Source organism: Dendrobium catenatum, unplaced genomic scaffold (genome assembly GCF_001605985.2).
Source record: "Dendrobium catenatum unplaced genomic scaffold, ASM160598v2 fragScaff_scaffold_510, whole genome shotgun sequence".
Lineage (NCBI taxonomy): Eukaryota > Viridiplantae > Streptophyta > Magnoliopsida > Asparagales > Orchidaceae > Dendrobium > Dendrobium catenatum.
In genome coordinates, this window is record NW_021318972.1 from 100,542 (window position 1) to 124,442 (window position 23,901).

Sequence of the window (23,901 nt, forward strand, 5' to 3'; positions counted from 1 at the left end):
GCGGCAAAACCACTCGGTTCAGAGGGCCCCGGGTCATAACTGTTTATCCTACGGTGCCATTTGGTGGCGAACCACCGGTCAGAGGACACGTACCACGTCCTTATCGGCAGGAGACTGTTTGAGAATGGATCCTAGTAATATTTTCGACTAGGCATTTGGCTCTTTGTGAGCTGAAGTAGTTTTAAATTTGTGTACCTCGGCAAACTGTTGCGGAGAGTGGATGGATTTTGCTTTGAGTGATTGATGGTTTGATTTCAAATTTAAATATCTTTGAAATTTTGGGATTTTTGTGGAGTTTTTGGGTTTTTGTAATTTTTTTGGAGTTTTTGGATATTTGGAACGGCATTTGAAAAATATTTGGAATGGACCCCTCCGGTTGAGATTTGCATTCAACACGGTCATCATCGGAGTGTTTGAGGTCCTTTCCATTTTATTGATTGAACCTTGTCAACTCGATCAAGCTGTTGCTCGAGGATCGGGTTTCTTGTAGGCTTTATGCCCTCATTAGTGAATTCATATTGTTGTAGGCCTTGAAGGCCGAATATGAATGTATAAGATAAATATTCCGGTCGACTTTGAGACCGCATATTTATCCGATGATTCGAACCCTGTCGACTCTTATTTCTTTATTTAGGAGGATCGGGTTTCGTAGGATTCATGCCTTTTGTTTAGTGAATTCTTTTGATTGTAGGCTTAGAATGCCTAATACGAATGTGTTGAAACAAATACATCGGTTCTCATAACCATGTGTTTGTTTGAAGGCTCGAACCCTGTCGACTTCTATTGATCCGTATAGAAGGATCAGGTTCGAAATAGAATTCACTTATCGACCCGCGCAGCATCTCTAGGCATCACGTGTGTACCAATAACACGCTCGCCGGGGCCCGTGCTTGTGCTTTTTATATACCCCTTTAGTGTACCTATGTGTATACAATTTATAGTGCACGTGCGGGGGTATTTTGAAAGTATTTATAGACGCCTTCTGTCCGCTAGTACGAGTGTTGCGGATTCGGTGGCGTGCGTCTTGATGTTGACTCCCCCCTTTCTCATTCACCGGGGAGGGTCTTTCTGGACTTTGGAGTCAACGACTGCTAATTTGGAAAGAACTCCTTTTAGGATCTTCGGTGTAGCGGACTTGTTATTTTTGGTGTTTGTGGGCACTCGAAATGTTCTCTTCTTAGTTATAGAACTAAAAAGAGATTTTGGAACACCAGAAAGTTTGGTTCTAATTTGTTCAAACATTTCATCCCTTCTGTCAGAGGATGTCCTTTTCATACATAGAGTCGCCCCTGTACTCAACGCACTTGTAGATCTTGGTCACCGTCGTTGTAGGTAATATCCGTACTTGTATCCACAGTGATTCATTATACTTACAATACACTGTTGTTATCCACAAATATCCATTTGCAGGGGATCGGTTGTATCCGCCACAACCTCCTAGCAATATTTGTAGGAGAGCCCTTGCTTTTGCATCGAAATCACCTTTCACCAATCTCAGGTGGTTTGATTGCACTTGTTTGACCCCGTAGGGATCGTCGTAGGAGATAGTTATACTTGTGCCCACAGTGGTTCGATGATGCTTACGATATGCCCACTGTTGTTATCCACAAGGGGCTCGTATTTGTTTGTAAGGATCCGTTGCAGCCGCTACGAGCTCCTAGAATTATTCATAGGAGAACCGTTGTCAACTTCGCCATCTCCACCTTTTACCAATCTCAGGTGGTTTTGATGTATTTGTACTTGTTTGTTGGGACGAGTCTTCCATTATCGGTCTCCAGTATTGCCATCTCAATCAACAGGCAATTGTAGGAATTGTCGTAGGAGATAGTTATACTTGTGCCCACAGTGGTTCGATGATGCTTACGATATGCCCACTGTTGTTATCCACAAGAGGCTCGTATTTGTTTGTAAGGATCCGTTGCAGCCGCTACGAGCTCCTAGAATTATTCGTAGGAGAATCGTTGTCAACTTCGCCATCTCCACCTTTCACCAATCTCAGGTGGTTTTGATGTATTATGCTTAGGTGGATGAGTGGCTTTACCCTTAGAGATAGGATACGAAATGAGCATATACGTGAAAAGGTTGGAGTAGCTTCAGTAGAAGATAAGATTAGAGAGAGTTGCCTTAGATGGTTTGGTCACATAAAATGGCGGCCTTCCAATGACCCGGTTAGGAGAGTAGAGGTATTAGATTTAACTTATGTTTAGAGAGGTAGAGGAAGACCTAAAAAGACTTGGTTAGAAAATATTAGGAATGACCTTTCTTTATTAGATTTAAACGAGAATTTGACCTTTAATAGGACACAATGGAGAAATAGGATTCATGTAGCCGACCCCACATAATGGGATAAAGGCTTGATGTTGTTGTTGTTGTATTAGTAAAACTTAAGTTAGAGATGCTTTAAAGAAAATGAAGTGTGAAAAAGCTAGTGAACCTGACGACATTCCAATAGAGATGAGAAAATGCTTAGCAGATGAAGGAATTTTTTGGCTTACTAAACTTTTAATATTATTTTGAAGACAAAAAAATGCCAGATGAGTGTGTTGATTTCTATTTTTAAGATTGAAGGTGATGCACAAGATTGTACGAATTATAGAGAAATTAATTTGATGTATCATACTTTAAAACTTTGGGAGAGTTTATGGACCATAGGTTTCGACTTGATACTAATGTTTCTCAAAATCAATTTGGATTCATGCTGGGTAGATCTACTATGGAAGCTATTCATTTATTGAGAGGGTTGATGGAGAAGTTTAGAGAGAATAAAGAGGATCTACATATGATATTTATTGATCTAGAGAAAGCATATGATAAAGTTCCAAGAGAAGTGCTATGGAGAGTTCTAGAAGAGAAAAGGATTAATAATACTTATATTCAAGTCATTAGGGATATGTATGCAGGATCATACAAGTTGGTTTGATCAAGTATTTTCCTATTTTAGTTGGATTACATCAAGGATTAGCCTTAAGCCCTTATCTTATTTGCTTTAGTCATGGATGTTCTTCTGGACATTTGCAAGAGGATGTACCCTAATGTATGCTTTTTGCTTATGATACTCTTCTTGTTATAATACTATAGAGGAAGTAGAAGGTAAACTTGAATTATGGAGGTCAACCTTAGAGTCTAAAGGTTTTCGTTTGAGTAGATCTAAAACCGAATACATGGAGTGTAATTTTAGCAGTAATAAAACTAGTGGGGGGTTTGCGACTTTGAGCGATCAAGTCATTAATAAGTGTATTTGTTTTAGATATTTTGGATCTATGTTAAGAGTGATGGTGAAATAGATGGGGATATTATTAGTAGAATCCAAGTTGGATGGTTGAAGTGGAGGAATGCTTTGGGTTTGTAATGTGATAGAGAAGTACTACTCAAACTTAAGGGAAAATTAGATAGGATATGAAATGTGCATATCCGGGAAAAGGTTGGAGTAGCTCCAGTGACAAATACGATTAGAGAGAATCGCCTTAGATAGTTTGGTCATGTAAAATGGCGGACTTCCAATGATCCTGTTAGGATAGTAGATGTATTAGATTTGACCTATTTTAATAAAGGTAAAGGTAGACCTAAAAAGACTTGGTTAGAAAATATTAGAAATGAGGAGCTGGAGAAGCCGCATGAAGGGGAGAAAGTTTCCTCGACAGCAAGCGAGCTCTCCTCTTGTTTCCGATCAAACTGTTATCACTTCCGATCTAGCTCAAAGGGAGCTTCGTCGTCGTCAGAGCGAGATCGAGAGAAAGAGCGGGAGAGATCGTGCGAGAGCGTGAAGGAAGAGAGGAGTCGAATGAGAGAGCGGGCAATCTCGTTTCTTCGTCACTTAATGCGATAGAGAGGTGAACGTGGGAGAAATGACGCGGACATGTCGGCGACGTGCTGAATTCGGCGCCGGACAGGTATTTTTATTTTTCATTTTTTTTTTAAGTTACGGGTCAACAAACACTTTAGCATATTCATGATACAAATAAACAAGCCAATAATCAAAGTTATTCATTGAGCTAGTCAACAAATAAGCAAGCAATAACTGAATGAATTTTGAGCTATTTGTGATCCTTATTGTTTCGCTTAAACCTCTGCCCCTTGCAGGAAAAAAAAGCATTGTAGTTCAATGCAAAACATCTAATCTTACAAAAATCTCTTCACATTGTTAGTCAACCTTTCGATGCATAATTTATTCACAGGTAATGCTAACCACCAATAGAGGAGTTAATTATAGAATTTTACTTGAATTATCTTCATTACCTCACTTCTAATGTGAGTTTATACTTTGTTGCATGTTTCTTGAAAGTGTCCTGTGGTTTGGTGTATGAGATCATCTCTATATGCCCTACATCCATTATTTGTGCAAGCCTTATGATCATTCTTTTCCATGCTTTTAAAAATTGGATCAGATCGGTCAGTTCAATCAGTTTAATAATGAACTTATATTTAGACCAGTCTGATCCATCTTAAAAATCATTTCTACATTAAATCGGACTGAAATAGTTAAAAACACCTATTTAGCTGGAGAATCGATTTGTTTGAACTAGTTGATTCAATTGTTGAATTATTTAAATAATTAAAAATATTAATTTAATATATTTAGGATTACATATTTATACATTATTAAATTTAATAAATTGATTTAAATTTAAAATGCTTTAATTTTTTTAATAAGCATGAAATTTCAAAGAATATTTTTAACTTTAAAATTATAGAATATATTATTTATGTATTAATTTTTTTATTTTTAAGTTATAAATTTATATTATTGCATATTTATTATATCATTGTTATGTAATTTAGATCTTATTTATATAATTTTGATATTTATTGCATTATTCAGTTCAACCATGGTCGAACCATTGAACCTTGAATCTCTTCTTCTTCTGATTCTATGTCCGTTTTTGTTTCAGAACTTTGTTCTTTTCTATTTATTACAGTTAAAGTACTATGCCATCTAATTCAATCCTCAATTTAATTCGAGTCGAACGATTGAACCTTAAAACTCTGCTTTTTCTAATTCTATGTGTGATCCAATTTTCACAACCTTGTTCTTTTCTATTTACTATATTTAAAATTATATTTATATTTTTAGTATTTATTATGTTACCTAGTTCAACCCCTGGTTTCACTTTGGTTGAACCATTGAATTTTGAATCTCTCCTCTTTCCGGTTCTATGTTCGGTCATATTTTCACTGCCTTGTTCTTTTCGATTCATTATAGTTAAAGTACTGCATCTAAATTCTCTCATTTATGTTGTTGGGAAATGATGTAGATTCATGCTTGCTTCATGTAAAAACTGTCATTAAGAGTGAATTTCTAAGGTGACATGTTCATTATTTGGCTTTGCTTGCACAAGACAATGGTTGCTATATAGCGTACGAGTCTACACTATGAGAAATGGTAATCCATGCTGCTATATATGGTATATTTGGATTAATGTTGTGACTGCTGCTGCAAGAGGATTTTCTTTTGTATGTTTAGTAAAACTATTCTGATGTTATGTAGCTGTTGATTTTTCTACTGGAGAAAATCCATGGCCAATATTTGAGTTGCAGAAGAGGTATAATGCTCCCGGCAAATCACCTCCTTTATCAGCGTAAGTTGATGAAAAATTCTTGCCTCTATATCTCTATCTATCTCTGAGATATTAGAAATTTTCGAAACTCCATTTACATAGCAGCTCATAGTTTTGGACTACCAACAGTGGAAAATTCTAACTTTCATTTCTCAGTGAATTTTATACAGGTTGGCTAACGCATTGGGGTGAACCAAATGCAAAAACAAGTGCTAGTTATACCGCTGCTTACCTAGAAAAGATCTTATCTTGCAATGGTTCTGTTGTTCTCTATGTATGTTCTCCGATTACTATTTGCTAACTTTCTCAGATGAATTCAAATATGGTTTACTGCTGTTATGTGACTATCAGATTTTCAGATGGCTTATGGCGGAACCAACTTTGGATTTTTTAATGGTGCAAATACTGGTCAAAATGATTCTGACTACAAGGCTGATCTTACTTCTTATGATTATGTAAGTTTTCTTACAAATCAAAATTTCTAATTTTAACTATTTTCTTTTTATTTTACCTTCTTTTGGTTTTCTAGGATGCTCCAATCAAAGAATCTGGTGATGTGGATAATCCAAAATTTGAAGGCATGATATCTGCGGCATTATGATCATTGTCATTAGCCATATGCTAACTATTTTGATTCGGGGTTATGAATCCTTCTTCACATTCATTAATGTTTTAGATTACTTAACATTTTAACTAAATTATGTTTTGTTCTATGTACTCAAACCACTTTCTATTTGAATCTTTGATAGCGCAATAGCTGCAACTACTGCCATCTTTATAAGATAAAAATTCTCTTTCAATTCTAAATATTCATCTTAACATTCTATTTTTTCCATACTCAAGTTATCTTTGATTGACTTCCTTTTTATATTTAACACTAGAATACATATGGCATAATTAGTCTTATTGTAGTACTTTAGAACTTACCTTTAAGTTGTATGATGTTTTTTTACCGCATTGTACTCTGGAAAAAAGAATGCTATGGCTTAGCTTGCTGAACTTGTGAGTACTAGAAATATTAATCTTATATGTGATCAAATGATGCTTCTTAGCCATAGCTGGCCCAAACATACAGATGCTGGCATCTTAAGCTTTTAACTTTCAGTAATGTGACCTCCAAATGTCTTTCCATTTTACATAGAAGTAATTTTAACTTTTGGTAATATCAATTTAGAAATGATCTTCCTCTTACTTTTGAAACTCTATAAATAAGAATCCTTGGTGTCCTTGATATGAAGCATTTGGATGATTTGATGATATTAACATCCTTGGTAAGATGCAAAAGGATTGACCAATGTTTAAAATTGGGCAATTAGGTATTGAGGAATTTTTTGTTTGTGAGGCGAGGCATAAGCCTCAAGGCGTTCTGAGGTGTGAGGCTCAAAATAACAAATTGTGTAAAGGACAAATAAATGTTTTTTTTTAAGAGATGCAAATTGCATTAAAACGAAAAGAAAAAACTATTACAAGCTAAAAAAGAAAGAAAACTAAAAATTTCCATTTCCAAACAAAGGGAAAGGAAGTCCTAAAGAAAAGCAAATAAAGCATAGAAAATGTGTATTTGCAAAATAAAAAAAAGACAATGGAAATAAGACCCACTAATCCTCACTTTGAACTAGTTGGGGTGTTGGGGATACCAAATTTTTAAAACAACCAAAAAAGGTTGATTAGTATCCCAGAGTTCCCAAGCAGATAAAAAATGACAACTAGATAGAACATCAACTTCCATTACTCTAAAATCATAATGCAAAAACACAACATTGATAAACTAAAAAACAAGAGGCCAAACAACCTCCTCATCATTACAAACTTCAACCAAAAAACTCTTCAACATAGTCATCCCACTAACAAACTGGAACTCTAAAATCTTCATTCCCTTCAAGTCTTCAACAACTACAACTTGATCTATAAAGATCAAAGCAGTAGCAACCATTGGCTTATTTGGAATATGATCCCACCTTAAACCATCATCAATGCATCCAACAACAACCACTTTGGATAAATCAAACAAAGTTTACAAAGCAATAACACTGACTCCCACGTCAGGAGGCCAAGAATCGACCTCTACACTACCAAAACCATATGAAATGATAATCACCACCCTAGAAAGTGAAAAACCAATAATATTGACTTTCTTCAAGTCTTCAACAAACAAGACTTGATCTTCAAAGAATAAAGAAGTAACATTCTTAAGCCTTGATGGGATAAGCTCCCACCTAAAATTAGCTCCAATACATCTATGAGGATCCAAACAACCTTCCATATACGCACCAAGCAACATTAGATCAATCGCTCAACAATTCTGGCTTCACCAGAACATCTTTCCGAACTATCTTCCTTGGAAGATCCAATCAAAGCCATCCAAATAGCTGCATAACCGGTAGCAACATTATCTCCAAGAATCTTCAAAAATCCAAAAAACGATTCTTCTGAATAGAAAGATCCACCTCTATAATGCCAACATCCATACACCAACAATCTCTTAAGCATCAAGAGATCACACACCAAGAATAATATCAAACCAAATCTGGAATCAAGAAAAGTAGCAAACCAGAAGAAATCTAGAATGAATTTTAACCAACCAGAAAATTCATTCCAAGAATTACTGTAGGCAACGTCGAGCCAACGAGTAAACTCTTCCAAAATCACCTTTTGACAAGTAGTTTCACTAAAATCAATCAAGAATAACTCAGATCTTACACCAGTTGAAACACAGCAAGCACAAACGATATCCAAACCAACCCGATGGAGAACCATCGTCAGGCAAACCTCCACCAAAATCGACTTCAAATCAGTCGCAACACCAAATTCATCTTCAGACAAACAGATAAAGACTCAAAAGAACATCCACACCAAGAGAAATTTTTAGCACCACTAGGACAACGGAGAACCTCTACCAACCAAAGCTTCACCAAAATCACATTGAGATTAGTTGCTCCGCAAAAAAACATCTTTTGTCAAAAATCTTGACAAAGAAGAAAATTCCCACCAAGGGACTCCGTCGGCCATTCCAGGCCGACGGAGCACCTCCGATTGCCAAAGATTCATCAAAATCGCGCTATCCGCTTCTCCGATCTCAGCCAAGAACGCCTCTCTTTGCTTCTCCGCTTCTTTTCCTCTCTTCGCAAATAAATGTTAAAAGTAAGTTTTTATATAATACCCAATTAATATGTTAAAAGATAGCATACTATCTTTCTATTGAACTATTAAGTAACACATTGACATGCATACAAAATAAAAAATTTCATAAGATGTAAAGTGGTTAGTGGTAAATTGAAATGCAATGTTACATAATATTAAATATGGAAACTGCATAAAAGTATCATATAACATTAAGTTCAACTCAAATTCTTTGTTTATCATTTTCTTACTCATCTACATTTAATTTCTAAAAAAAAACTAAATAGTTGGCAACAACTAGAAAAGCATTAGTATTGTCATCACTCAGGGGATCTTTATTTGAGTTATTATTATAAATTAGTCTCTCCCATGTCTCATCTTCTGAAGTCTAATGCCTTCCAATATACTTCTTCATTTATTTCAGGCATCTTTTTCTTTAATAAATATTTTTCATCAATATAAAAATGAGATTAATATTCCAAAATTTCTATAGGAGGAGGTGGTAGTGGTGTGAGGCTTTTAAGTGATCCTTGACGGCAACTATGATGGTGGTGGCTATGGCGAAGGTAACAGGCTAGATGTTATGATAGTCAAGGAAAAATTGTTGCAACTCGAGGTGCATGAAGGTGTGATTTGTTCGGGGCTTTACTTTAGAATTTTTCTAAGTTTTAATACAAAAATATATAAATAGGGTGAGGCATAAGCCTCATGCCAGCGAGACGAGGCACATCTTAAGGCGGGCATCAACCAAGTTGAGGCGCAAGCCTCATAAAAAAACTAAAGGCATAAGCCTATAGGCATTTTTCACTAGAATTGAGCTGAGGTGAGCCTCATATTGCGTAATTTTAAACAATGGGATTGATAGGAGAATGTGTTGGAGAAATTTTGTTATTCTTAATGGATTGAGATATTTTGTGATCAAGCATGACATGGAAAAAAATATATTATTTCGAAGGACAAAAATATTATTTTACTATAGACTAAATAACAAAACTCACAATTTGATATTTTTAACAGGAATTTTTTTTTCTATTCAATATTTGATTGAATAAGATTTATTTTATTCTGGGATACAGATGCCTTTTACGGGCAAGACCCTATAGTTAATTAAATCTCAATCATTAGTTACTTGAAAATGTTTTTTAATTAAACTAATAGTTTATTTAAAGTCATTAAAACATTAACTAATATTTTTATCTTTGAAGTTGTAATTTTTGTTCAAAGGTTTGATTTTGAGAATTTCAAGGGAGATATGATCAATATTAAATAAGATTTTTGTAATGAAAATCAAAGTAGGAGAATGTATGAGTACTTGGTTATGAGGAAACTTAGAGGTACTCAGACTATCTTATGTTAGACGGTACATTTTAAAATTAGATTTTGTTCAATTTGATCAATTTGACTTAGAAGGTTGGACTTATATTCCAACAACATATATTAAAGAAAATGTTTGAAATGTGAGGGCTTATTAAGTAATTGGAGTCAACAATAGTCTCTGATCCTAGAGCTAAGGTGAGGACTATTAAGAGGTAGTGCCTCAATGCAAATTTAAGTCTAATGAAGTGCAAGGGGCTTACAATCCTACATCTCACATGACACACATGTCAGCCTGACCTCTGGATTTACAACTCTGTCTGAAAAAGGCTACCAGCTAAACTCACTTAAACACTTTTAAAACTATAATGTTTGATATCAACGTATATGAAGATTAGGGAAGCTGCTTTTAATTTAGAAGTTAGAACTTGCAACCTAGCTGTTAGGCCAAGATGTATAACCGTGTAGTTATGCATATGTCGACTTATTGAATACAGATTATTGGGTATCTAGTCCTTAAGTAAAGGCTTTCTACATAAAATAGACTGGCCATGATTTTTTTTATTTAGAAAATGGGTTATCCTATGATTAATTTTAGATTGTTTACATATTTATTGGTTGAAAAACTAATTTTATCGTAAGAGTCTACCACATAACAAAGTCCAAGTCGCTCCCACTCAAAGTAAGTGAAGGAACTTAGAGAAAAACATGCATTTCTAGTGCGCTCTCATAAACAATCAAACATGTATATATGTATAAAGATTTACCAACAGGAAAGTAAAGTGTAGAGTCCAATTATTACAATTATAATTGCTAATTGAGTTGTTTGTCATTATATAATCCAGTCAAATTTTACAGATCCAACTTGTGAGGTTTTCAAGCTTTAGCTTTTAGATGTATCCGGGGCTTCTCCTAGGAGGGTTGATCCTTCTAGTTCATCTTTCCTGTAATTGTTTTCCATTAGCTTATAATACTTTCTAGGTCTAATAAATACATTTTAAAAATGAAAATACTCAAATCTGTCAAATAAAATAGGATTATGAAGCAGTTATATGGCAAAAAGTAACATTTTAGAATTTCCTAGCACTTCAAAAACTAAGCCTTATTTCTATCCTATTGGACATGCCTCCTTGGGGGATTTTAAATAACACTTGTAAGCAAGGTTTTTTATAATTATGATTTAATTACCCCATCTTGGACATAATCACTTGTAGAAAAAACTATATATACCTCTATTCTAACAACTTAAGGGAAAGTGCCCATAATGTAGATAATCCAATAGGCATCACACCACACACATCAAACACGTGTAGAGAAGAAAAATCCTAATCTTAGCATGCCTAGGGGCTGTGCACCTAAGTGTGTGCCGACTGTATGGTATGTCTCACTACAAGTGATGTTTTATTTTGTTGAGGAATAAATTATTTAATTTTAATCCATGGGTGATTTCACTTTAAGTTGTTTATGACTTAAAGCTTTTTTTATTTTTAATTGTTTCATATTTAGAAGGGTTATGAAAAACCTATAAAATAGTCACTACATGTTCTGAGGCAAGTTTGCTTTTTATGAAATCCTAAAATCCAATGATGCAGGCACTTTACTTTTGAGTAGAATGATTAATCATTGTATCAGGACGAACCTAAGTAATTTTTAAGGATTTTTTAGGTTCTTTTGGTGTTTTGGATAAAAGAAAAATGTTCACCTAATAGGGTAAGGTAAACATGCTTAAGGGTTTGATTTGGGATTTTATAAAATTCACCTAATAGGTGAATTTCAATAGAAAAAAGCTCCTAAAGGACATTAAGGATTATTTTTTAAATATCATAAGAGGAAAAATAACTTATTTTCTTAAATGCGGGGTTACTTAGAGTTTGGGTCTAAGTAGGAGGATTATCCATTTTCTATGATGCACAAACACGAATACGGTGACATATATTTGACAAGATACGGACATGGGACATGTTAATTATATAAAATATAGGACACAAACATGGGTTGGACACAATATTATAATTTTTATATTTTAAAAATAGTTTATAAAAATTGAATAAGTATAATATTAAAAATAATTTAGAAATAATAAGTTGTTTTACTTGAATTTGTTCTTAATATCATTAATATTAGCATATCGAGAGTCGGACGTCGATGTAGTATATCAAGCATCAAAAGAGGAGATGACAATCCTGTCGAGAGTTGGGCATGGGTATTATGCAATAAGTATTGGACGTCGATGTCAAGAGGGGATCTTTCGTCAATGTTGAGAGGGCTTTGGTTGTCGATATTAAGATGATGTATACAAAGATTAATTGTCAAGTTGTTGGTGTAGAAATTACTAGCGTTAAGCATCAATGTCAAGACAATGTCAGACTATGATATTGAGATGGTTTTGAAATGTCGATGTTGTAACGACGTTATATATCGATGTTGAGATGACATCGAGTATTATTATGAAACAAAACTGGCAAACCCCTAAAGAGAAATGAAAATGAGAATATTTGTTGAATGACGTATTGAGTGCGAGCGATTGATTTGATGTTGTGGATAGGAAATAAGAAATTTATTTTTTATGTTTTAAATAAATAAAATTTTAAATACAAGAAATTATACAATGCTTTTGGACAATGTTTAAAATTGCGTATTCGGGTAATGAGGTGTTTTTCATTCGTGAGGCGAGGCGTAAGCCTCAAAATCAAAAGATTGCGTAAATATAAAATGATAATTTTTTTATATACTAATGAGTGAATAATATAAAACATAAAACAGCATAACATATGAAGTGAAATCAAAATATCTCAATAATAAGTCAACATGAAATATAGTTCAACTCAAAATTCTATCTTTACTTGATTCTGGCTCAATTGGTGAGGAAGATGATTTACAACTTTGGGTTACAGATCATAAGATTTATCATTGAATTTGTGTTCAATGATGTATGTTTGATTTGCTTAATGTGAATGAAGCAAATACAAAGGGATAATATGCAGACTTGGACTACAAATCAAGAGGAATGTTTTGAAATTTTACGTGTCCCAAGAGAGATATTCATTCACCTAACTTTGATTAAGTGAAGAGAAGAAGCTAGGACTTTGATTCCCTAAGGTTTTCTAATACTCTCCTAAACTCTCCAAAAGTCATTTGGGAACTTTTATATGAGTTTAGGAAATGCAACCAAGAAAGATATTGGAGGATTTTCTATGCTTTTAGGCTAAGGATAATTAAGAATTTCTTACAATTTTTTCCTGTAGAACAAGGGAAAGGAATAAATGCAACTCTTAGGGGTTGCAAATTGGTGGACTTCAACTTTTGGTGTTCAAAGAGGGATATTCATTTCCCTAATTTGGGGTTAAACAAGTGAGGGAGACTAGGATTTTAGTCCTATGTCTAGAGGGTCAATTTTTTATTTTGGATTCAACAATTTGGGTTAGGAGAACTTAGGATTTGGTCATAAGGCTCAATGATTCATGTAGTGATGATGCATTTGAAGTCTTTGGGAGACTTTAAATCATCATGCATGAGAAGCTGGTGGATCTACAAGAGAGCTCCTAATTTTTGATTGATTGTTTTGGACTCATTTGAATAGATGATGTTATAAATGTCCTTTAAGGAAGATCTAAATCAATTTTGTCATGATTTAAAACATTAGAAGCACATAGGTAGGTTACCAATTTTATTTAATGATTTTGATTATTTGACTCCAACCATTTAATTTGAAAGTTACAAAATGGGGTTAGATAATTCTAAACATGAGGGCTCATATGCCTTTGAGGGCCTATACTATATCTTAAGTTCATTTTAGAATTAAATGAGCCTATTTAGTTGTCTTCCAAAATTTTAATGGTTGAGGTTGTTTCAAGCAAATTATGATTGCCACTTTCATGCTCTAAATTTGGTGAGAATTTCAATCATGAATTTGGGCGATGCATTGTGAAATTTATGGCATAGGCCTTTGAATGTCTATGATAGACCTCACAATGATTTAATTATGTTCATTTCTTACATCATTCAAATTTATCATAAGGATTCACCAAACTCTAGAGGCTTTCAATTTTAATGTACAAGCTTCTACAACCTATATCAATTTTGTCATGATACAATCATTGGGTGATTTGCATTCTAGAAGATTACTTACTATCATCCTTAATCATTTGAATTAAGAGATGCAAAGCATGCTTATATAATTTAGAAACATGTAAGGATTTGACTTATGGTCTCTTGAAATCCAGCATTTACCTCAATTTTCCTCCACAAATTAAATGAGCATGTTTACCGGTCTCCCAATGATTTTAGAAGTATAACAATCCTAGATAAAGCAACCTACAGTATTTTTTGTAAAGATTAATTTTGGCATAGTCTACATTGTAAGTTTCATGCAATTTTGTTTAGTCAATCATATAGCCATCAAATTTAAGTCCAATGGCTGCAAACTTAGGTTTTATTGTAGGTGATGGTGTTGGGTTCAATATGAGTGCACAAACATGCATTTGGAAGGTGTTGGACGACGATGCAACAACTCTACATGCATTGACATCCTCTTTTGACTCTCACATGAGAGTAATTCAATGGAAATCACTGGATTTCTTTTAATTTACTAAGAAGGCAGCGGGTAATTTTGGGTTTAGAAATTTAAATGCGAGGTTTCTATGAACCTAAGGGCTCAAAGAACATCCACCATATAACAAGGCTTAGAGACCTGGGGGATTTCCTAAGTTTGAGGGATTTTACCTCACCAGAGCAAGTCACAGTTCAAGTCGATTTGCTCTTGCCTTGCAAAGATGAGATGGGAGAAGGAACTCATTGTCCAAAGCGCTCCAGACATCACTTCCCGCTGTCACAAGCTCATCGGAGTTTATGAAAAAGGAAAAGTGTTCTTAGAGTCAGTCGTCAACCTCGAAACACCTCCACAACCCTCCAACTTCACCTCTTTCAACTTGATAGAGAGAAAATAACCGCCCTTCTTAATTTTAGATTTTAGTAAACTGAAGAAGCGGATGACAGTAACATGAGGAAGTTCCCTTGGTTCTGCCCCAATAACACCAAGCTCTCTCATTACTCACTCGGCTTCTCTCTAATGCCCACATTAGGAAACGAAGAAAGTGCCCATGTAGAAAGAAGCCTCCCTGCTCGATTCCACTTCTCACCCAGACACACACGAGAATTTCTCCTAGGTGCTCGGGTACCACAGCGATTCGGCCTGGCTATACACACGCACGAGTGTCCACCTTGGATGTTGCTCCGGGTATGCATGCAAGAACTGCTAGGTTCTTCTCAGACCCATGCAAAAAGGCACTTGTCTTTGCTTGATGGTTTGACTGCTCGTAGAAATCGGTAGAGCAAAAGCTCTTGCCGATCTCTTTGGCTCTCTTCCTCACTTTCGTTCGGCTGGGCATGCAGGAAAACAAAGGGAAGAAGCTCTCTGGCTCTCTCGTTTCTTTGGGGACGCATGAAGCAGAAGGAATGACCGAAGATGGGGAGCACTGAGAAAACTGAATGAGGTGCCTGCTTGATTTTGTGGATTTGGAAAGTTTTTTCTGTGCTCGATCGACTGCTATGGGATTTGGCGTGAAGCAGTACGCACTACGAGCAAAGATCGAAGCCGTTGTGTGGGCTTCGAAAATTCAGCCCATGCCTCCGCCCGATTTGCTTTCTTCTACTTCGGGGGAGTTTTAACGGATTAAGTTCCGAAATAAATTTTGGAAGGCAGATGAGTTTGTAGATAAGACACTATCTAGAGATTTCACCCTCATTTTGTGAGGCCTTTATGATCTGAGTTCTGGTTTCTTACAGGCATAAGCCCCTATAGTTAATTACCCCTCCCAGAAACGAGAGAGAACTTTCGATTAAGGCTAGTCGTCAATCAGATACGTAGATAATACATGTTATTTGACATATATTAGCAGCATAAGCATGATGTTTGGAAAGGTTGAAGATTTAATATTTAAAATTTAAAATTTTCACCATATTGCACTTAAAGCGGATGCTGGGGGAATAGATGATGGACTCGATCAAGATCCCATGGTTCCGTTGTATTGGGCCATCGTGGTCCCTGGTCTACTTAGTCAGAGGAGGTAGTCGACCCAAACTGATAGAAGCATCCTTGTCGGTAGCCATGGGTTGCTTCGTTCAAGGGGACCTTGTAGACCTGGGTTGAATACTTGTCTAAGGGGACAAATTTGAATCCATCTTAGCTAACAGAGGGCTTTGTGCCCTATCGATCATATCCTATTTATTCATATCTCAAGAATTTGATGCCACTAAGGAGCGATTGGTTCTGGCCATAAGAGGTATTTTGTGGTGCCATTTGGTGATAAAACCACTCAGTTCAGAGGACCCCAGATCATAATCGTTTATCCTATGATGTTATTTAGCTGCAAAATCGCCGGTTAAAGGATACGTACCATATCTTTACTGGCAAGAGATTGTTTGAGAATGGATTCTAATGATATTTTCAGCTAGACATTAGCTCTATGTGAGATGAATTAAATTTTAATTTGTCCACCCTGGTAAACTGTTGCGGAGGATGAGTGAATTTTGTTTTAAATTGTTGGATGGTTGATTTTCGAATTTTAAATATTTAGAATTGAGAATTTTCTTGGAGTTTGGATTTTCGAGCATTTGAGATGACATTCTTGAATTATTTGAAATTAACCCCTCTGGTTGAGATCTGCATTCAACACGGCCATCATCGGGGTGCGGTGCTATTTTCATTTGAAAATATTTATATTTTATGAATAAATCTTGTCGACTATGTTGAGCTGTCGACAGAGGATCAGGTTTCGTAGGTTTTATGCTTTTGTTAATGAATTCTTATTTTTATAGGCCTTGAAGGCCTAATATGAATGTATTAAGACAAATATATCAGTCGCCACAATGGTATGTTTGTTTGATGGTTCAGACCCTGTCGACTCTCATTGATATGCATAGAAGGATTAGATTCGAACTTGAATTCACTTATTAACCCGCGAAGCATCCCTAGATGTCACGTGTGTACTTAGAACACACTCGCCGGGGCTCATGCGGATGTTTGAGGGAATTTTATAATTATTTACTGAACCTTGTCGGCTCCTATCTACCTACTTAGGAAGATAGGGTTCAAATTTATTGATCTGCATAGCATCCCTGGACGTCACCTGTGTTCCTGCAACACGCTCGCTAGGGCCTATGCGGGTTGTGAGTGTATTTACCCCATTTAGCGTGCCTATGTGCATACATATTACGGTGCATGTGCTGGGGTAGTTTGAAATATTTTTAAATGCCTTTTGTTCACTTGCATAGACTTTGCGGATTCGGTGGCGTGTTGTAGCAACTTCTAGCTTGAATTATTATGTAGGCAAAGGGAGGGTCAACTCAGACCCAAATTAAATCAATTTTGGCCTCCCTCAAGCTTACAAGCTTAATCAATTTGAGCTGAAATTCTCATTTATGAGCTAGTCTTTAGTTCACTTATTGAACTAAGGGTTAGCTCATTATTAGCTAACATTTTTGTTCATATTTATCTTTTATTAAATGTTATAGTTTTTATTATTTTTATGTTTTAATTATGTTGGTCTCTTGGAATTCCAAACTGGCTTTTGGAATTCCAAAATGATGTTTTGTTTTCCCATGTGTGGCTCCTTGGATTCCACCATGGTTCCTTAGTTTTTTGTGCCTTTGCCCCTTAGATTTCCGGTCGGCTGCTGGTTTTCTGAGCCTAGAATGTTTCCCGTGGCTGTGGCTCTTGGTTCCGTGAGGCCTCCTTGTCTCCCGCGGCTGCTCCTTCGGTTCCTGGGCTTGGGCGGTTTTCTGTGAAGCATGGGGGGAGGAATTCCATGCTTGTGATGCTTAGGTTCTTGTGAAAATTAATGTTATGTGTCTTTTTATATTCCCCTTTCATACCTATATATATGGGGGGATTTGTAATGTTTTAAAAGTTGAATGATATGATTTTTGGAATGTGAAACCTGCGGGTTTTTTTGGAGAAGCTTGCGAGCTTTGTTCGTCTTCTTTCTCATCCCCTCTGGAAATCTTGCGAGCTCTTTCCAACCTTTCGTCTCGGCTTCTAACAATCGTCTCTCCGCAAGTGCCACTCCATCTGTATCTTTCGTCTCTAAGTGAAGCAACTTTAGGGTGTCTTTGATTTCGAGTCAAAAGTTGTAATCCATCGTCGTTTGTATTTTTTAATTTATTCTTCTTAGTTTTATTTGAAATGTAAGAGTTTGCCCGTCGTCTCATCCTAGTCGCTTCTTCTTTGGTGTTTTAGCGGGTCGGGGGTGTCTCTCTCTTGTGTGGGCTAGGCTTCCTATATTTTTTGCCCCCACCAAATTATTTGCTACTTTGTACAGGTAGACTGTTGTGCACTATTTGTCTCTTTCTGTAGATGGATTATAGTGCACTAACTAATCTCCTGCTTTTGGTCATAGTAACTTGCACTTGTTGAAGCTCTTCTATATCTGCTCGAGGATAGCACTTTGTGGATATGACAACTTCCCTACAACAGTTTATAGGTATTTGTATTTGCTGCACATCATACATCTTCACTTGCAATAGGCTGAAATATTTGCTTGCCATTGAATGGTTTTGATTGTGGGGGTATTGTATTTGTTGTAATCTCTTAACATTATGCTTATGGAGAAAATATTGGATGTATAACGGGTCTTTTATAGCAGTTTGTGGGAGCTCGTATCTACCACATTTCTCTTTCGTATTTACCCTGTAAATGACATATCGAGTGCACAAGGGATCTTTTTCAGTAGCTCGCAAAAACTTACATTCGCTGTAGTCATTTGACATTTCATTTGTAGATAACGTTTTGTGCATATAGCAAGTTTCATGCAAATGTCCGTATGCATTTGCATTTACCATACATCATCTGCTTTTGCCTGCAAAGGACTGATGTATGTGACTTATGTTGAGTTGATGTCAATGCTATAGATGTCAAGAGATTCATTATATGCTTTTCATATTCTACTTCATATTCTACTTGTGAATGTCTCATGTAGCATATTGATTGCTATGACTTGCAGATAATTACTCACTACAAGAATGCTTCAAAGTCTACTACAAATTATTCATCATTACTCGTGGGTAAATAACTATATGCCTGATGAGTGAACACTTGTTGAATGTCTCCTTTTTTTGCTATCCATTAAAGGCATCATAGCAAGAAGTCTGATCATATTGTTTACAAATCATCATTATTTGTAAGCAAGAAAAATTTGTAAGTATCTTATTATCCTTAGAAGTAATTCGTAGCAACCGACATTGGGTTCTTTGTTTGCATGTCTTTTTAACGTTCATAAGAATTGTCGTATGTATATGAAAGATATCTGCCCGTTAACTGTTGTTGATAGTAGGCAAACCATTTTCCGTTGCAAGTGTCGAGGGCTGGTTCTCCCAAGTTCGGAACTTTATACCTTGGAGAAGGGGCATCGGTGGTGTTGGCTCGAAGACCGAGGCAAGGGAAGGGACATGTGCGTGCTTCTTTTTTTAGTTATAATTAATTTTAATTAATTATAACTAATTACATTTATAAATAATTAATTATAATTACAATAATTAATTATACTTAATTTTAATTAATAACAACCAATTAAAATTAAAATAATTAATTTTAATTAATTATAGCTAACTATTAATCAAAATAATTAACCTTAATTAAAATAATTAATTAAAATTAATTTAATTAATTTTAACTAATTATTATTAAAAATAATTTAATATAATTAAAATATCTAATTATAATTAATTTTAATTAATCATAATTAATCATTATTAAAAATAAATTAACTATAATTAAAAGAAATTAATTTTAATTACTAATAATAAATAAAAAAATAAAGAAAAGATGAATACAGGATTTATGCCTGGATTTGAGTAGGATTTATGCTAAATCTTGCTAAATCGGGTTTGATTGCCCGTAAATTTCATGGCGAGATGAATCCTCCATTTCCCTGTCTTATCTTGCCCTAAGGGCTTATTCAATAGCAGGATTTACAAGGGATTTGGCCGAATAAGTGTGTGAATGGGAGGAGTTACCTTTGCAGCAAGCAGTGCTCCTATTGTTGCTTCGGACCGAAAATGTCATAACTTCCAATCCGACCGGAAGGGAAGTCGTGGAAGGAGAGAAGTCGAAGGGCACGAAGGAGGCAGAGAAGGGCTCAGGTAGGTAGAGTTCTCCCTCTCCCTCTCCCTCTCTCTCTCTCTCTCTCTCTCTCTCTCTCTCTCTCTCCCTCCCTCTCTGGTTGCTTGCATGGATAGGGACAGAGTTCGGTCATGGGGAGGTTAGGCTTGGGGTTTTCTGGTGGAGAAGGAAGGTGCAACCAAAGGCTTCATTTGGTCGGGTATTTAATGACGTGAATAAACCTCCTCGAGCGGCGTTTGAGTAGAATCAAGGTAGGAGGTATTGAATAAACCTCCTAGAGACTTGAATGGCACTGGTCCATAGTACCTTGGTGGAATTTCGGTAGGATTCGCGGGATTTAGGTATGTATGCTAGATTTCTGCTCCTTTTTTTTTATTAGAGGTTAACACGTTGAAAGCAGAATTTGATTTGGAAAGTCAAATTGAGCTTGATTTGAATCAATTGGGCTGATTTTGAGCTTGAATCGATTTGATTCAATTTTATTTCAATTTGGTTCAAACAAGTTAATTTGAGAAAATTAGAGTCAAATCGACGCCGATTTGTGCCTAATTGGGTTCAACGTGCTCAAATGAGTTGATCTGGTTCAATCCAACCTGATCGGGCCCGATTTGGCTCAATCGGAGTCGTATCGACACAAAAAAAAACTTGTCAACAGAATGCTAACACCCAAGCACTATATGCCCTTCTGTAAATCATATTGCCCCCAATTGCTGCTCCCCACAAAATGTCCCCTCTAGAAACGTGTAATCAAAATATAAATTGCCTATTCTAATAATACAATGTTTGGAGAACCCAGTTTTCTTAAATAAAATTCACTTTGAAGAACTTTAACGATTAGAACAAAGGAAAACTTTGTCATCATTGAAGGATTAATGATCATTCTTAGTCAGGCTGAATTTTAATTGTAAAACGATGCTTGGTTTGTACAAAGGGCAAATAACTTTTGGCCTTATTATTATTATTATTGCATGCTTGCAATGAATCAAGTGAGTGCTACCTTTTTATTTCAATAGACTTGCTTTATTTATTAGTTTGGGTTTTCTTAAAAAACTACTGATTTGAACATTTTCACATCCAGCACTCAGAAATGTGATTGAAAAGTACAGCCCAATGTCTCTTCCTCCTGTACCTTCTTCTAATGAAAGAGCAAAATATAGGATATTGAACGTGAATAAGGTTGCATCTCTTTTCAATGTTCTTGATATTTTATGTTATCCTACGGAGGTGGTTGAAACTGACCAGCCCATTCCAATGGAACTAGTTGGCCAGGTAAAGTGCATCTGTATATAGTACAAAGGCAAGTGAATTGCGTCTTATTACTAGAGACTGAGTATTTATTGCTTGCCATTCAGATGTTTGGTTTTATGTTGTATGTATCCCAATACAGTGGAAAAGGAAGCAATAGCACTCTTTCTATTCCAAAGGTTGGAACCCTAAATCATATGTTACTCTTTTTTTTTTTTTAAATGCGTTATTATTTTCTATATTTTGAGCGATGATAATCATGAATAATTCCTTCTTGTAGGTTCATGATAGAGCCCAAGTGTTTATTTCATGCACAGCAGATGGTAAGGGGGAAAATCCAACATATGTTGGTACTATTGAGAGATGGTCAAATAAGGAACTTGAGCTTCCCAATTTCAAATGCTCATCAAATATTAGCCTATTTATTTTGGTAAATTTTATGGATCTCATATTGGATGGAGTTATTCTTTGATGGTTTTGGCATATGATGAACAACCTTTTTATTACTACCCTGATATTCTTGATGTTAAAAGGAAATATAGTTGAATTTCATTCCTTATATAGTACAAAGAGTAATAAATAAAAAAATGCTCTTACTATTTTTAGCTCTCTCATGACCTGTTATCTTGTCTTTACCATAATGACCAGGCATGAATCAAACTAGGAAGGAATTATAATACACTCGTTAACCTTGGTTTGGATCCCTTAAAACAATTTTTTCAATAATTAAATTATCAACAAATGACGTACATGAAGTTGGCAATAGGGCATTGTTTAACTACCCGATTTTTTTCTTTTAATGCATGGTTAAAATTGAGCTTTATTTTCCCTTATCATAAACCTTCTTACGCCCAGTTTCCCCAATCTTATAGTCCCGTAGCCAATTCATAAATTAATTTGGTCTCGTCTCTCATTAATTTGAAAAGATTAGCATTAATGCAACCTCTTTTTTCTCTGAAGAGATTTCACTTATCCAGAAACATTGCGGTTTGTCTCCATTGGTTTTTCAATATCTTACAGCTTGAGCAGGACATCATATTTAATGTTCACTAGTCTGCATGGCGTGTAGTCAAGCAATGACATAGATATTGGATGAGTCTTGCATTCCATATTGGGCTTAGCATGGACCATGTGTTGGATGTTCAACCTCGGGATTTATAGGATCAACATGGTTATCTCTATTTTTTGCATCATTATCACTACCTATGACTATGTAGGCTCAATCTTTTGCATCATTATATCTATCATGACTATGTAGGCCTTTCCATAGTCATCCTATGCCCTTACCATGCTTTTCTCTCTTAGCCGTCTACTACAAGTTTGTTGTATAAAATGCACATTACAATGAACACTACTGAGTATCTGTGGCGCTTAGTCTATTTCTTTGCCACAAAATCCCTTTCAATGCATATTTATGTTTTTAACTTGATGATCTAACGTGAGCTTTAATTGGATTTCTTGGACTATCATTTCTCTTCCTCTCTTGTATCAAGCTTTGATTTCCGCCTACTGATACATCCACCATTTATATTTATCTAGATGATAGCCTATGTAGCCCTTGACTGGGCAGATCCATCTTAATTAGATTTCCTCCTTATGTAATAGTGGCTTCCAATTTCATCTTGGAAGGACTTCTAACTCTTAGAAAGTTCTTAGGTGTTTGTTGGGGAGCTTTGTCCCATGAAAATTGACCCATTAAAAGAGTACTATCTTCTTCCCTTATTTGAATCAAGTTGTTTAAGGAAAGTTGATATGTGTTGACCTCGATAATAACTTCAAGGTTGAGTCAACCGTGCATGATTGAAATGATGATTGAAGAATGCGATGTCGCACGGAAGTTGTCCAAAATGCATCAAACAAAAGTGAAAATCACCGCGTTGGCGTGTTCGAGGTAGCTAAAACAGCTAAAATCGTACTCACATTGGCCGAGTTTTTTTATTGACAAAATAAAAAATTTGCACATGCAGAATGAGGTTGAATCGACATGCGAATAATGTGGATTGTGAGTGAGTTGATGCATGATTAATATAAATAAATTTATTATTAATTTAAAAATTTAACATTAAAATTATATTTAAAATTTAAAAAATTCAAATAAAATTTATTATAAATAATAATGAGAAATGAACCAAAATGGTCCCTAAACTCTTTATGAGGTACCAAGATGGTTCTCAACTATATTGATGGACCAACAATTATTTTGAGGGACCAATTTGATCCCTCAACTCCTACAAAAATGGATTTTTTAGTTGATAGTAGTATGAGGGTAATTTAGTATTTTTTAATTAAAATATTTAATAATTCTAATTTTTTTAGATATTACAATTTTGTAAAAAAAAAATTATTAAACTTTTCTTTAATAAAAAAAATATTCATAATTTTATTTTTACTTCCTTTACTCTTCTCTAATGTTCATTGCTCTTCAACTTCAAATCTTTCGCATGATGGGTAGAGTTTTGAACGACTAGCTAAATAACTTCTTCACCTTCTTTGATGATGTTCCTTCTAGTCGAATCCAAAATCACACTTCCCCATTCGTCTGTTTCATCG

The 23,901-nt window shown here is 35.3% G+C and overlaps 1 protein-coding gene across 1 annotated transcript in view; it reads left to right on the forward strand.

Annotated features, from left to right (window-relative positions):
- LOC110115366 (beta-galactosidase 8) overlaps positions 1–23,901 on the forward strand; it is a gene marked incomplete at its 3' end in the record, with an annotated part of 89,636 nt that overhangs the window by 56,294 nt on the left and 9,441 nt on the right. Inside the window, 7 exon segments of the mRNA XM_028694616.1 lie at positions 5,486–5,576; positions 5,712–5,829; positions 5,915–6,010; positions 6,085–6,133; positions 21,185–21,375; positions 21,459–21,530; positions 21,632–21,781. Coding sequence (XP_028550449.1) covers positions 5,486–5,576; positions 5,712–5,829; positions 5,915–6,010; positions 6,085–6,133; positions 21,185–21,375; positions 21,459–21,530; positions 21,632–21,781 — 767 coding nt within the window.